The sequence below is a fragment of the Scylla paramamosain genome, chromosome 17 (genome assembly GCF_035594125.1).
Source record: "Scylla paramamosain isolate STU-SP2022 chromosome 17, ASM3559412v1, whole genome shotgun sequence".
In the NCBI taxonomy this organism is placed as follows: Eukaryota; Metazoa; Arthropoda; class Malacostraca; order Decapoda; family Portunidae; genus Scylla; species Scylla paramamosain.
In genome coordinates, this window is record NC_087167.1 from 19,741,306 (window position 1) to 19,757,283 (window position 15,978).

The following is a 15,978-nucleotide window of genomic DNA, read 5'->3' on the forward strand; positions in this document are numbered from 1 at the left end:
GCCACCCTTTATGCTGATAACTACTACTGTTCAGTGACATTAGCAGAATACCTATCGGATAAGAAAACTTATCTAAAGGGCACAAGAAAATACCTGCCCAAGGAAGTTACTCAAAGTAAACTCAGATAGAATGAAATGAAAGGACAGGAGAACAGCAAGGGCATGAGTTTTCAAATGGAGGGATAAAAGAAATGTACTGACTATTTCAACTCTGCCTGAACAGTGATCAATTAGTTCCCAGTGGCATGATAAAAAACACAAAGAAGAAGTTTTCAAACCAGAAAGTGTAATGGCATACAACAGGGCAAACAAAGGTGTGGATGTCTCTGACCAATACACATCCTATTACAGTCCACTGAGAAAGAGCAAAAAAATGGTACAGAAAGTTGGCCTTTGAACTGACTGCTGGACTCTTAGTTGTAAATACATGGGCTCTCCATTGCCAGTACTTCCCTATGGCTAAGATGAATCAGCTACAATTTCAAGAGGCTTTAGTGTATTCGCTCACTGGAAATGAACCTGAGAACATTAGACCTGGGAAAAGTCCTGGAGTCATGTCAGGAAAAAGGAGCCCTCATATACTGACTGAGAAAGATGGACCTAAGAGATATACAAGAAAAAGATGTTGTGGCTGCTACAAAAAATCTCACTTTCTGAAGGATTCAAGATAGCTAGAAATAAAGCTAGAAGAGTAAACACATTCTGTTTTGAGTGTGAAGATAAGCCACACCTCTGTATCATATGCTTTGCTGAGAAACACAGTGCATAAAATACATGCAAGCAATACTTTCTTTTCATCATAAGGAAAACAATGTTATATAGCATGTTACTGTACTCAAGATTATTGTTTTGGTGAAGCTGTATCTATTTCAGGATTATTATAAAAAAAAAATGTTTCTTTCACTAAGATGTTAATTTTAGTATTATGAATAGCGAAGACTTCCATGCTATAAAACAATGTGTGGCATTGGTCAAAGGAGTTGAAGTAATCATACTAATTGTCTTCAAGCATAAATACAAGTTCTTAGAAATCTAATTATATTAAGTTTCTGCTTTATTTATTTATTCATTTTATCAGTATACAGTCGTACCTCGGTACTCGACCGCCTCTATACTCGACCAAATCAGTGCTCGACCAAAAAATTCGAGTAGAAAATGCATCGGACCTCGAACAGATTTTCGGTACTCGACTAGCCGAGTCGACCCGAACGCGCTCCTCGGCCCTTCTCGGCCCTTCTCGGCCAGCGGGTAAGCGTCAGTTCGACTCAGACCGCCAGCGGAGTAAGACGTACGCAGTTTGTTCGAGTATTTCTTCCCAGATTTAAACTTTTTCGTGTTGCTCTAGCCCTTAATAATGGGTCCAAAGAAAGACAGTGATAAGGGGAAGGCAAAGAGGAAAACAGTGAGGACCACTATTGAACTGAAGAAGGAAATTATAGCAAAATATGAAAGTGGTGTACGAGTGTCCGACCTCGCGTCGCAGTACGAAATGGCAAAGTCAACCATTTCCACTATCTTGAAGCATAAGGAAGTGTTAAAGAAAGCTGATGTTGCAATGGGAGTGACAGCAATTAGTAAGCAAAGGCCTCAGATAATGGAAGAAATGGAGAAGTTGCTTCTTATCTTCACCAAGGAAAAGATGTTGTCAGGGGACAGCATTAGTGAAGCTCTCATCTGCGAAAAAGCTCTTCAAATTTACGAAGATCTATTGAAAACTACTGGAGGTGAAAGTGCTAGTTCATTTACTTTCAAGGCAAGCAAGGGATGGTTTGAAAAATTTAGACATAGAACGGGAATTCATAGAGTTACCAGGCATGGGGAGGCAGCCAGTTCGGACAAAGCAGCGGCTGAGAAATATGTTACAGAATTCAGCGAGACCATCAAGGCTGAAGAATATGTTCCTGAACAAGTGTTTAACTGTGACGAGACCAGCCTGTTTTGGAAGAAATTGCCGGCCAATACGTACATCACAAAGGAGGAGACAAAAATGCCTGGTCACAAGCCTATGAAGGACAGGCTAACGCTGTTATTGTGTGCCAATGCTAGTGGAGACTGTAAGATCAAGCCCTAATTAGTGTATCATTCAGACAATCCCCGTGTATTCAAGAGAAATAACATCATAAAAACTAAGTTACCAGTTATGTGGCAAGCTAACACTAAGTCGTGGGTCACAAGACAATTTTTTGCTGAATGGATCCATGAAGTGTTTGCTCCCCAAGTTAAGGCATACCTCATAGAAAAGAAGTTGCAATTAAAATGCCTTTTAGTGATGGACAATGCCCCTGCACACCCTCCAGGTCTAGAGGATGACTTAACAGATGAATACAGTTTCATCAAGGTGAAGTTCTTGACCCCCAATACTACTCCCTTACTCCAGCCTATGGACCAACAGGTAATTGCTAACTTTAAAAAACTGTACACCAAGGCCCTCTTCCGAAAGTGTTTTGATGTGACATGTGATACCCAGTTGACCCTTAGAGAATTTTGGAAGGATCACTTTAATATCCTCAATTATGTTAACATAATAGACCAAGCTTGGGGTAACGTCACTTATAGGACATTAAAATCTGCATGGCGAAAACTTTGGCCTGAGTGTGTACCTGAGAGGGACTTCGAGGGTTTCCAGTATGAGGCTGGTCCAAGCACTGCAGCTGTTATTCCTGCTGGTACATGTACTACTGAAGAAAATGCTGTCATGGAGGACATTCTTTCCATGGGAAGAAGTATGGGCATTGAGGTCAACAGGGAGGACATCGATGAGCTTGTGGAAGGCCACTCTTCTGAGTTGACCACAGAAGAGTTATTGTACCTGCAACAACAGCAACAGCAAGATTTGGTTCAGGAGCAGGAATCCTCAGAAGATGAGGATGTAAGAGAGGAGGCTTCCAGTGCAGTGATCAATGACATGTGTGCTAAGTGGGGTGAGTTGCAGGCGTTTGTTGAAAAATACCATCCTGATACAGCAGTCAGTAACCGTGCTGTGATAATTTTCAATGACACTGTTATGGCGCACTTCCGAAAAATAGTGCAGAAAAGGCAGAAGCAACTGACAATGGACAGGTTCCTTCTTAAAGAAAAGAGGAAGGCTACTGCCCAGCCAGATTCACCTCCACGGAAGAGAGAGAGAAGGGAGAAAACCCCTGAAGGCGCGTTACCTAGCGTCATCATGGAAGGGGATTCCCCTTCCAAGGAGTAACCCTCCCTCCCGTCCTCTCCACATCCATTCCTGTATGCCATCAACCACTCTCCAAAACGTAAGTAAATTATACAAAATGGTTTATAATGCTTTATTTATCTTTATCATGTACTGCTTGTGCACATTTACGTTTTATTGTTGTTTAGATACACGTTCTTATAATATTTTAGGTATTTTTCTTAATGGTAAGAACGGATTAAAATACTTTCCATTATTTCTTATGGGAAAATTGGTTTCGGTGTTCGAACAAATCGGTGCTCGACCACCACCTCAACGGATTATGGTTGAGTACCGAGGTACGTCTGTAGATGGTTTTCGGTTACACAACTCCATTCTGCATTGAAGATTGTTTGTTTGCCTGTTTATTTTACCATGTCTTATTTTTCATATGAAAAAAATAATATTATTGCCTCGAAAATAAATTTGAATACATATTCCCGTGTTTCATTTTCCACTTATTCATGTTCCTTGATAATGTTTGAAAGTCAAGAAAATGTCCAATCAGTAATTGCGAAGGAGAAAATTAGTTTAAATATATACTCCTGTTTACTCATCATTGCACCATTGATGTACCAAGTCGCCATAGAGAAATGTAGTTAGTGGTACACCCATGGAACAAGAAGTGGGTAACGTGTTAAAGTTATATTCTGCAATGTGGATATGCTCACTCCAGATAAACTAAGGAAAATGAAAACAAAAGTATAGGATAATGAAGAGAAGCCTTGTATCATAACACTGCAAGAAGTTAAACCTAAGAATTTCAGATCCAATGTATTATCATTGGAATATAGTATTGATGGATATAAAATAATTGAAAAAAAATATTACCAATAGAAAAGAAGGTAGAGGCCTGCTAATTTATGTATGTAAAGATGTAAACTTTAACAATATAACTGTGGAACAAAAATACTTCAAGTATCTGTGGACAGAGGTAAAAAGAATGACTGAAACCATATTAATTACAACCATATATAAAGTCCAAGTGTTGAACCAGTGAGAATGAAAAACTACTGAAATTAACAAAAGAAATAAACAATAAGCAAACAGCATACAAGATCATTTTAGGAGATTTAATGTACCATTTATTAACTGGACAAACAACACCACAACAGGAGGATGAAACAGTATAGAGTACAAGCTTATTGAGACAGAAAGAGAAAAGGCATCTTGACACAACACATTAAGGACATCACAAGGTATAGAGAGGGGCCAAGAGGAAGTGTTGTAGACCTAGTATTTACCAGTGAGGAAGAAACAGTTGGAGAAACTAGAATAGAAAGTCTCACTGGGTGAAGCAATCATGCCTGCATTATAAAAGTCCTACTGGGTGAAGCGATCATGCCTGCATTATGGAAGTCCTTTTGGGTGAAGTGATCATGCCTGCATTACTTTCACCTGTGAGGCTGAAGTTCAAGGCAGGACTTGTTATACCAAAACATACATATATGAGAGAGCAGACTATTACCTTATGAGACACAGACTGGACATGAATTGGGAGTACTTAGGTGAGGGAGACATAGAGGAAGTGTGATCAAAGTTTAGAATTAGAGTGGATGAAGCAATAAAAGAATGTGTACCAGTAAAGGAGGTCTGGACATCAAGGAAACAAACTAACAAGGAATTACTGATGAACCAAAAACTGTGGTTGAAAATCAAAAGAAAAAAACATCTTTAAGCAAGACTCAAACAACTGATGAAGTGTGGGGATAACAACAGTAGAGAACTTCACAAAGTGGATAAGGAGTATAAATTAACAAATAACCACAGAGGATGAGGCAGTAGACACCTGCCAAATGATAATTACTCCCAGTGAGGTCTAAAGCACTTAATCAGGGGGTGCTGAGAACTTATCACTGAACACACCTGTGACCTCACTGAATGCTTCCCTTTGTGTCTCATAATACAAGGGGCCAGTCAAAGCCTACCCTCTAAAGACAACTATCTTCCTTCACACAAAACTACATCCACCTAATTACACACACACCCTTCACTCAAAATTCAAAATCAATATGGTGACTCCTACACCAGCCACTGAGTCCCCATCTGGAGAGGGGGCCACAAATGTCCCCAGTCTGACTACTCTTCTGGTATTGACCCTAAGTGTCTTAGCACACCCCCTCAACTTTTTCTTCATTAACTTCAGCAGTCTTAGATCTAATTTTCAATCTGTAAAACACCACCTCTCCTCTACTAAACCTCATCTGTTCCTCATTGAAACACAGGTGTTTGAAGCAACTGACAGCAGCCCCTTTTATGTTCCCTCCTACTTTCTCTATCCTCATTTTCAATCCAAAGCTGGATGTTGCATCTACATGAACAATGACTTAACCTGCTCTCATGCCCATGCTCTTGAATCTTCCGGGTTTTCCATCATCTACTACAGTCACTCTTAAGCTAAATTTATCTGTACTGTATACCTCTCACCTAACTCCTCTGACTATAAGAAATTCTTTGACTACTTAACTTCCAAATTAGAGCACATTCTTACTCTCTTCCCTTTTGCAGAGATCTCCATTCTTCAAAACTTCAATGTTCACCACCAGCTTTGGATTTTCTCTAACTTCACTGACCATCCTGATGAACTAGCCTTTAACTTTGCTATCCTCTACAACTAGAGGAACCAGTGCAACAACCTACTCATATTCCTGACCGTTTTTGAGATATCCACAACATTCTTGACCTTTTCCTAACCTCTAATCCTTCTCCTTGTGCTGTTACTCGAGAGCTGAACTCTGCAGAAATCTTTGCTAAAAACTCCACCTTGGGTGATTCAGGGTTTGTTCCTCCCTCTCCTCCACTGTCTAAATACTTCATGCTACCTATTAAAATCCTTCACAATATTTTCCATGGCCTCACTGTCCTTATGGACCTGATAGGATCCCTGCTATTCTCTAAAACTGTTCCTCCATGATTGCACCTTGCCTAGTCAAACTCTTTTAGCTGTGTCTATTAACATCTACCTTTCCTTTTTGCTGGAAGTTTGCATACATTCAGCCTGTTCCTAAAAAGGGTGACCATTCTAATACCTCAAACTACTGTACCATTGTTTTAATTTATTACCTACCTATTTTTTTTAAATCTATCCTCAACAGGAAGATTCTTAAACATCTATCACTTCACAATCTTCTATCTGATTGCTAGTATGGGTTCCGTCAAGGCCACTCTACTGGTGATCTGGCTTTCCTTACTGATTATTGGTCATCCTCTTTTAGAGTGTTGGTGAAAAATTTGATGTCTTAGAGATATCAAAAGCTTTTGATAGAGTCTGGCACAAAACTTTGATTTCCAAATTACCCTCCTACAGCTTCTATCCTTCACTCTGTAACTTCATCCCTGGCCAGCTGCTAAGCTGGCATCTGTGGGAACGTCCATTAAATTTGTCCCAAATAAAGACACAGGACGGGGGTGCTGGGAGGAAAGGAGAAGGAAATGGAGATCTGAGGTTTGAAAAGTCCAGCTGCTTCATCACTCTCTCGCGAACTGCAAACTCTCTCCCTATCTAAACACTTATGTTTTAAAAATTTAGTATGGGGCTGTTTGGAGGCCTGGGTGAAAACTAAATATACTATGGGAAAGAACAACTCTTCTGGTATATGATCTATCAATTTCAACTCTCAAATAGGAATGGAAGTGGAGGAAACTGAGTGGGCAAGATCAGCTTCTCATTAATATAAGTTTTACTGTAAACTTTCAGTGTCTCTCGACTTGATGCATCAGTGACGTGTCTGCCCATGCTATCTTGTCTCTCTCTCTTCCCCTTGTCATCTTCCTCCTTCTCTATTCAGTTCCCTCTTTCTTCTCACTATCTGCACTATTTTGCTGAGTGTAATAATAATATATATATATATATATATATATATATATATATATATATATATATATATATATATATATATATATATATATATATATAGACACACACACACACACACACACACATACAGTGGAACCTAGGTTAGCAAATGTCTCTCTTTCTGAATAACTTGGTTTTCAAACAAAATTAATTGCTTTGGTTGCCATACCATAATTTGGTTTTCAAACAAATTTACTTGATTTGAAATACTACAAGACATAGCAAAAGCTGCCGTTTATTACTAATTTATAATTTCTATAAATATTTCCTTCATTTTTATATATTTGGAGGAGAGACAGAAAATAAAACAGATACCTGTCCCAAGGGAATAGAGGGGTAGCGTTCTCACAGGGTAAATTTGGGTGGTGTTGTGGCAATTGAGTAGGTGTGTGGAGGTGTTAGTGATGTGGTGGTATAACCCTGATATCCAGGGTCAGGTTTGTGAATCTTTTGTGGGACCAAAAGCTCTTGTCTGCTGAAATTTGTTTGGTGAGCTGTGTTGGTGACATAATGCTGTGGGGCAGCATCAGTGCTAAGCAGCAGCCATTTTGTGGTTGGGGTTATGGTGGTGTTGTGGCATTATTGGTGTCTTTGGGGATAGCATTATGGTGCTATAGGTGAACTATGTTGATGGTGGTGATGTCTTGTGAAGTTTGAGGAGGTAAAAGGTTATTTGGTGACACGGTCACGGCATTTGGGGAAATTCCTGCAGTTAGGGAAAATATTTCAGCGGCCTATGAAGGAGTAAAAGGGTTTTAATGATTTGCTGAAGTGACAGGAATGTCATATATTTGTGTGTATAACCTTTAAGCAAGCACGGGATGTGATATGAGAGCCTGAAGTAAGAGAACTTATGGTGACTGAGTGTGGGAATTATCCTGTGTTGGTCCATGGGCAGAAATTTGTTCCCTAATTCCCTTTAATGTGTGATACCTCAATTTGTTTGTGAGTTACCATTATTATTAATATATTCTGTTATTATATTGAATAATTGTTTTTTCTACCCCAACACTGATTTGGTACTGAGGTAATTCCTGGCGTGCTGTGCCAAGGTAAGGGTTTTGTGAGAGGGTTTAATAGCTGATTTTGGATAGGTCAGGTAGGTATTCAAAGCCTTTAAAAATCCAGACCTTTAAAACTTTCTGGGATCAGTGTAACATACACTTTCTTGGAAAGATAACCAGGATCATGACACATGTGACAGAGAGAAATAAATATTCAGCAACAATTCCAAACTTTACCAGTAAAGGGTAAGAAAGAGTGAGGAAGGTAGACAGAATAGTGATGAGAGGCTGTAGAAAGTCTTGTACAGTGACAGTGACAGTTTTAGACTGCTTGAATTGGAGGGGCAGCTACATATATCTATGGGGTACAAAGGAGTAGCAAGGGATCTGTTTCTTTTTTAAATTCAGAGTTTTAGTGAAGGACAGACCAAAAATGTTTTGTGTAGAGAATGAAAGTTGTGTGTCACTGAAGAAGGGATAGTTATCTGGAAGATTATGTTGAGTGAATAAAGGGAGATAATGAGTTTTTGAGGTAATCAACAAAACAAGGTTTGTTTTGCCACATTATGAAATAAGAGAATTAGGGAAAAGTACATGTGTGAAAAGAAGTGTTAACAGAGGACAAGTGTTTCAGCAAGAAAGAAGGGAATGTTTGGATACAGAGGGGAAGTCTCTTCTGCCATAGCCACCCCATCCTGGAGGCAGCAAGGTTTCACAGCGACAAACAGAAAATAGAAAGATAGAAGAAACTGCAGCATGCATAAGCCATGGAGAGGATGACCTGAGATCAAACTCCAGGCAGGACACTCAGCAAAGCAGACAGCAGCAGCAGCAGCAGCAGCAGCAGCAGCAGCAGCAGCAGCAGCAGCAGCAGCAGCAGCAACAGCAGCAGCACCAGCACCAGCAGCACCAGCACCAGCAGCACCACCAGAGCAGCAGCAGCATCAGCATCAGCAGCAGCAGGCAGCAGCATCAGCAGCAGGCAGCAGATGCCTGACACTCATGAGCAGCAGACACCTTCTTCCCTCATTGATACAAGTTATTAAGTTTCTATTTTTTTCCTCTTCCTACAACTATGAAATATGCCTCCCTCCCCTTCCTGCCTTAGGCTCACCGTCCAGTGGCTGGGGGCTGACATGGTATTTGGCAAGGAACTCTTCCAGCGGTGATAATGCACTAGACCAATGTAGCCATCAGACAGGGCCTTGAGGCGCTTGCCTGTCCTGGTCTCAATCCCCGGTGCTGGAGGTTGTCTCTGGTTCTGGATGTCCTTTATCATCTGTGCATTGACAAGTGTTACTTTTTTATATTATATTAGTCATGTAATCTCATTACACCAGCAACTTACGTGTCAATACTTCTGTTTGCATGTCTTAAAAAGGCCTGACATATACTAACCTGCAACAGTTCATCAGCATCTCTCTCTGTTGCCTCTGCAAGATCTTGTGATAAAATGTCAAGAAACATTGATGTCTTTAACTTCATACCATGAAGAATGGACATGAGTTTTTTTTCTATCATCCACAGGCAGACTCGGGACATTTCTGGTGATGACATCTGTCACCTGTAAGCAAGAGGTCAATGTGAGAAGAACATAATTAACTTAATTCTTTCCTTAAATATGCAAGACTTCAATGGTCATAATGGAATGAAATGCTCTTGTATACATCTGAAGGCAAGAAAGCAATACACAGACTATGAACTTGGTGGGAAAAAAAATAAATAAATAAATTAAAGAAAATTTAATAAATATATATATATATATATATATATATATATATATACGTATATATATATATATATATATATATATATATATATATATATATATATATATATATATATATATATATATATATATATATATATATATATATGTATGTATATATATGTATGTATATATATATGTATATGTATATATATATATATATATATATATATATATATATATATATATATATATATATATATATATATATATATATATATATATATATATATATATATATATATATATATATATATATATATATATATATATATATATATATATATATATATATATATATATATATATATATATATATAATTACTCCCAGTGAAGTCTAAAGCACTGTTCAGGGGGTGCTGTGAACTTATCATTAAACCCAGCTGTGACCTCACTGAACGTTTCCCTTTGTGTCTCACAACACAAGGGGGCAGTCACAGCCTGCCCTCTAAAGACAACTCTCTTCCTCCACACAAAACTACAAGCACCTCATAACACACACACCCTTCACTCAAAAAATTTTTAAATCATGGCGACTCCTACACCAGCCTCGGAGTCCCAATCTGGGAAGGGGACCATAAATGTCCCCAGGTCGGACTGCCTTTCTGTCGACGACCCTAAGTGTCTTGACATCCCCCTCAACTTTTTCTTCACTAACTTCTGCAACATTCGCGGTCTAAGATCTAATTTTCAATCTGTAGAACACCACCTCTCCTCTTCTAAACCTCATCTTCTTTTCCTCACTGAAACTCAGGTGTCTGAGGCAACTGACAGTAGCCCCTTTTCTGTTCCCTCCTACTTTCTCTATCCTCATTTTCAATCCAAAGCTGGATGCTGCGTTTATGTGCGCAATGACTTAACCTGCTCTCGTGCCCACGCTCTTGAATCTTTCGAGTTTTCCACCATCTGGCTACAACTACAGAGTCACTCTCATACTAAACTTATCTGTGCTGTATACCTCTCACCTAACTCCTCTGACTATAAGAAATTCTTTGACTACTTAACTTCCAAAGTGGAGCACATTCTGACCCTCTTCCCTTTTGCAGAGATCTCCATTCTTGGAGACTTCAGTATTCACCACCAGCTTTGGCTTTCCTCTCCCTTCACTGACCATCCTGGTGAACTAGCCTACAACTTTGCTATCCTCCATGACCTAGAGCAATTGGTGCAACACCCTACTCGTATTCCTGACCGTCTTGGAGATACGCCCAACATTCTTGACCTTTTCCTGACCTCTAATCCTTCTGCTTATGCTGTCACCCTTTCTTCTCTGTTGGGCTCCTCCAATCACTATCTCATATCTTTATCTTGTCCTATCACTCCAATCCCTCCTCAGGATCCCCCTAAGCGAAGGTGCCTCTGGCGTTTTGCCTCTGCTAGTTGGGGGGACCTGAGGAGGTATTTTGCTGATTTTCCTTGGAATGACTACTGCTTCCGTGTCAGAGACCCGTCTTTGTGTGCTGAGCGCATAACAGAGGTGATAGTGTCTGGCATGGAGGCATACATTCCTCACTCTTTTTCTCGTCCTAGAAAACCTTGGTTTAACACAGCTTGCTCTCGTGCTATACATGATAGAGAGGTGGCCCACAAAAGGTACTTAAGCCTTCCATCACCAGAATCTCATGCACTTTATATTTCTGCCCGGAACCATGCCAAGTCTGTTCTCCAACTAGCCAAAAACTCCTTCATTAACAGAAAATGTCAAAACCTTTCAAGATCTAACTCCCCTCGTGATTTCTGGCATCTAGCCAAAAATATTTCCAACAACTTTGCTTCTTCTTTCCCTCCTCTATTTCAACCAGATGGCACCACTGCTATCACAAACCAGCAAAGAGCTGAACTCTTTGCTCAAACCTTTGCTAAAAACTCTACCTTGGACGATTCTGGGCTTGTTCCTCCCTCTCCTCCACCCTCTGACTACTTCATACTACCTATTAAAATTCTTCGTAATGATGTTTTCCATGCCCTCGCTGGCCTAAACCCTCGGAAGGCTTATGGACCTGACGGGGTCCGTCCTATTGTTCTCCGAAACTGTGCCTCCATGCTTGCTCCTTGCCTAGTCAAACTCTTTCAACTCTGTCTGTCAACATCTACCTTTCCTTCTTGCTGGAAGTTTGCCTACATTCAACCTGTTCCTAAAAAGGGTGACCGTTCTAATCCCTCAAACTACCGTCCTATTGCTTTAATTTCCTGCCTATCTAAAGTTTTTTAATCTATTCTCAACAGGAAGATTCTTAAACATCTATCACTTCACAACCTTCTATCTGATCGCCAGTATGGGTTCCGTCAAGGCCGCTCTACTGGTGATCTTCTGGTTTTCCTTACTGAGTCCTGGTCATCCTCTTTTAGAGATTTTGGTGAAACTTTTGCTCTTGCCTTGGACATATCAAAAGCTTTTGATAGAGTCTGGCACAAAGCTCTGATTTCCAAACTACCCTCCTGCGGTTTCTATCCTTCTCTCTGTAACTTTATCTCAAGTTTCCTTTCTGACCGATCTATTGCTGCTGTGGTAGACGGTCACTGTTCTTCTCCTAAATCTATTAACAGTGGTGTTCCTCAGGGTTCTGTCCTGTCACCCACTCTCTTCTTATTATTCATTAATGATATTCTAAACCAAACTTCTTGTCCTATGCACTCCTATGCTGATGATACCACCCTGGACTTTTCCACGTCTTTTCATAGACGTCCAATTCTTCAGGAGGTAAACATGTCACGCAGGGAGGCCACAGAACGCCTGACTTCTGATCTTTCTAAAATTTCTGATTGGGGTGGAGCAAACTTGGTATTGTTCAATGCCTCAAAAACTCAATTCCTCCATCTATCAACTTGACACAACCTTCCAGACAACTATCCCCTCTTCTTCAATGACACTCAACTGTCCCCCTCTTCTACACTGAACATCCTCGGTCTTTCCTTTACTTATAATCTGAACTGGAAACTTCACATCTCATCTCTAGCTAAAACAGCTTCTATGAAGTTAGGTGTTCTGAGACATCTCCGCCAGTTTTTCTCACCCCCCCAGCTGCTAACTCTGTACAAGGGCCTTATCCGTCCATGTATGGAGTATGCTTCACATGTCTGGGGGGGTACCACTCATACTGCTCTTCTAGACAGGGTGGAATCAAAAGCTTTTCGTCTCATCAACTCCTCTCCTCTAACTGACTGTCTTCAGCCTCTCTCTCACCGCTGCAATGTTGCATATCTAGCTATCTTCTACCGCTATTTTCATGCTAACTGCTCTTCTGATCTTGCTAAGTGCATGCCTCCCCTCCTTCCGCGGCCTCGCTGCACAAGACTTTCTTCTTTCTCTCACCCCTATTCTGTCCACCTCTCTAACGCAAGAGTTAACCAGTATTCTCAATCATTCATCCCTTTCTCTGGTAAACTGTGGAACTCCCTGCCTGCTTCTGTATTTCCACCTACCTATGACTTGAATTCCTTCAAGAGGGAGGTTTCAAGACACTTATCCATCAATTTTTGACTACTGCTTTGACCCTTTTATGGGACTGGCATTTCAGTGGGCATTTTTTTTTATTAGATTTTGTTGTCCTTGGCCAGTGCTCTTCCTACATAAAAAAAAAATAAAAAAAAATAAATAAAAAAAAAAATATATATATATATATATATATATATATATATATATATATATATATATATATATATATATATATATATATATATATATATATATATATATATATATATATATATATATATATATATATATATATATATATATATATATATATATATATATATATATATATAGCTACTGAGAAAATGCAGTTGTGCAGTAGTGATGGCATTGTGGGTCATATAGAGCCACAAAGAGGCTCGGGAATACTCCCAAGTGCCAAACTTTGTTTTTTTTTCATCAAGGTGCTTGAACTTCTTCAATTTTTTACATTTGTATATATATATATATATATATATATATATATATATATATATATATATATATATATATATATATATATATATATATTAATCTCAGCAAAATAGCAGAGATAGTGAGAAGAAAGGGAGAACTGAACAGAGAAGGAGGAAGATGACAAGGGGAAGAGAGAGAGAGAGAGAGACAAGATAGCGTGGGCACACATCACTGATGCATCTAGTCGAGAGACACACTGAAAGTTTACAGTAAAACTTATATTAATGAGAAGCTGATCTTGCCCACTCAGTTTCCTCCACTCCCATTCCTATTTGAGAGTTGAAATTGATAGATCATATACCAGAAGAGTTGTTCTTTCCCACAGTGTAATTAGTTTTCACCCAGGCCTCCAAACAGCCCCATACTAAATTTCAAAGCATAAGTGTTTAGATAGGGAGAGAGAGTTTGCAATTAGTGAGAGAGTGGGGAAGCAGCTGGACTTCTCAAACCTCAGATCTCCATTCCCCCCATCCTTCCCTCCCAGCCCCCGCCCTCCTGTGTCTGCATTGGGGACGAATTTAATGGACATCCCCACTGATGCAAGCTTAGCAACTGGCCGGATATCATAGGAAATAGATGTGGTGCTTAGCAAAGCATGTGAAGGCATGTCTAGGGAGGGCATACTACTGTATATCTAAGGGTGAGATTACAGTGTAACATCTTGTTATTATTATCATTATTGTATACTATACAGGCCCTACAGGAGACCAGGATCTGGGAAAAGCCAGATATTGGGTGAGCGAGCATTTGTGATTCAAGTTCTAGCTACTGCTATGAACAGAGTGTGATTCTGTGTACAGTCTTGTGATGTCCAGCTGTCTGGGGGTATTTGTGTCACTGTACAGAGTATTTTGATGGGACCAGGCTCCTGTCTTCTCCCCTATCTGCCTAAGTCAAGTATCTTGTTATGGGTCTGATGTGTGTCTGATTGTCATGAATGTTGTGAGCCATGTTTAAATGCTACTGGTATTGGACCCCACAGTTGTGAGTGGGACAAACCAGAGAATTGTATAATTTTTTTTGAGCCAGGCTACACCTCTCTACTTTCTTCTCAGCTTTCCACCAATTTTATAGGATGTCGGGGTCTTTCTTCTGGAAGATTGTAGATAGGCTTCTCTCTGGCCATAGAGCGTAATATTTCTGCTGTACAGGGAGGTGGTTTTTGTTACTGTGGGTTGATTGTCCAGCAGGATTCTTACCCTCGTTCTGAGTGTGCGCCGTCTATACCGTCTGTGCCCTTGAATGTGGCTGAGTAGTACTTTGCAGCTTGGAGAATTAAGTTTGGTATTAGTTATATTCCCTTCTCTGTGGGTGGGTAAACAGAGTGGCAACCTAATTAAGGCTGTATAGTTGCTGGTGACCAGTAGGTGCCTGGATATCCTGTGTTTGTGCCCTACACTAAGCTACATATGAGGTAGCTTAGGTATAAGCTGACCCGAGTGTAGTGCCAACTGTGAAGGGGGACTGAACCTGGTTGTAACTATATATATATATATATATATATATATATATATATATATATATATATATATATATATATATATATATATATATATATATATATTGTTACAACCAGGTTCAGCCCCCTTCACAGTTGCCACCACACTCAGTTCAGCTTATACCTAACTTAACCACTTTGCTCAGGATGCTTAAAAACACACATTGCTCATATATGGGGTGGGCCCCCGAGCAGTAACTTATCTGATCTCTAATGCTGTGATTTATCTCTCTCTCTCTCTCTCTCTCTCTCTCTCTCTCTCTCTCTCTCTCTCTCTCTCTCTCTCTCTCTCTCTCTCTCTCTCTCTATATATATATATATATATATATATATATATATATATATATATATATATATATATATATATATATATACATATAGACATATAGACACACACACACACACACACACACACACACACACGTATAAAAAAAAAAAAAAAGTAACAGGCACACATCCATTACCTTCATTCATCAGTAAATGTCATAAGACAACCTTCCCAGCCACATCAGTACACACACACACACACACACACACACACACACACACACACACACACACACACACACACACACACACACACATGAAAGTGAGGAAATGATGGCACAAAGATGCCACAGAGGAATAGCAAGCAGAAGCTTAAAAATTATGTATAGATGGTTTGGTGTCAAGTTTATTGGAACATGAAGATTCCTTAAAGATCAATAAACCAGATGTATGTTTAACAG

General features: G+C 39.5%; 3 protein-coding genes across 6 annotated transcripts in view; 2 read left to right on the forward strand and 1 right to left on the reverse strand.

The window, feature by feature from the left end:
- Nucleotides 1-15,978, reverse strand: part of LOC135108577 (uncharacterized) — a 131,504-nt gene that overhangs the window by 64,513 nt on the left and 51,013 nt on the right. For all 4 annotated transcript variants that reach the window (XM_064019729.1, XM_064019727.1, XM_064019725.1 and 1 more), the window contains 2 exons: nucleotides 9,452-9,617; nucleotides 9,168-9,332 (listed from right to left, as the gene is read on the reverse strand). The gene's annotated coding sequence lies outside the window, so the exon portion shown is untranslated. The remainder of the gene's footprint in view (nucleotides 1-9,167; nucleotides 9,333-9,451; nucleotides 9,618-15,978) is intronic.
- On the forward strand, nucleotides 1,355-2,071 carry LOC135108624 (tigger transposable element-derived protein 1-like). Its single transcript, XM_064019780.1, has one exon. It carries the CDS (start codon nucleotides 1,355-1,357, stop codon nucleotides 2,069-2,071), a length of 717 nt encoding a protein of 238 aa, XP_063875850.1.
- On the forward strand, nucleotides 2,141-3,196 carry LOC135108625 (tigger transposable element-derived protein 1-like). Its single transcript, XM_064019781.1, has one exon. The coding sequence runs from the start codon at nucleotides 2,141-2,143 to the stop codon at nucleotides 3,194-3,196; it is 1,056 nt and encodes a 351-aa protein (XP_063875851.1).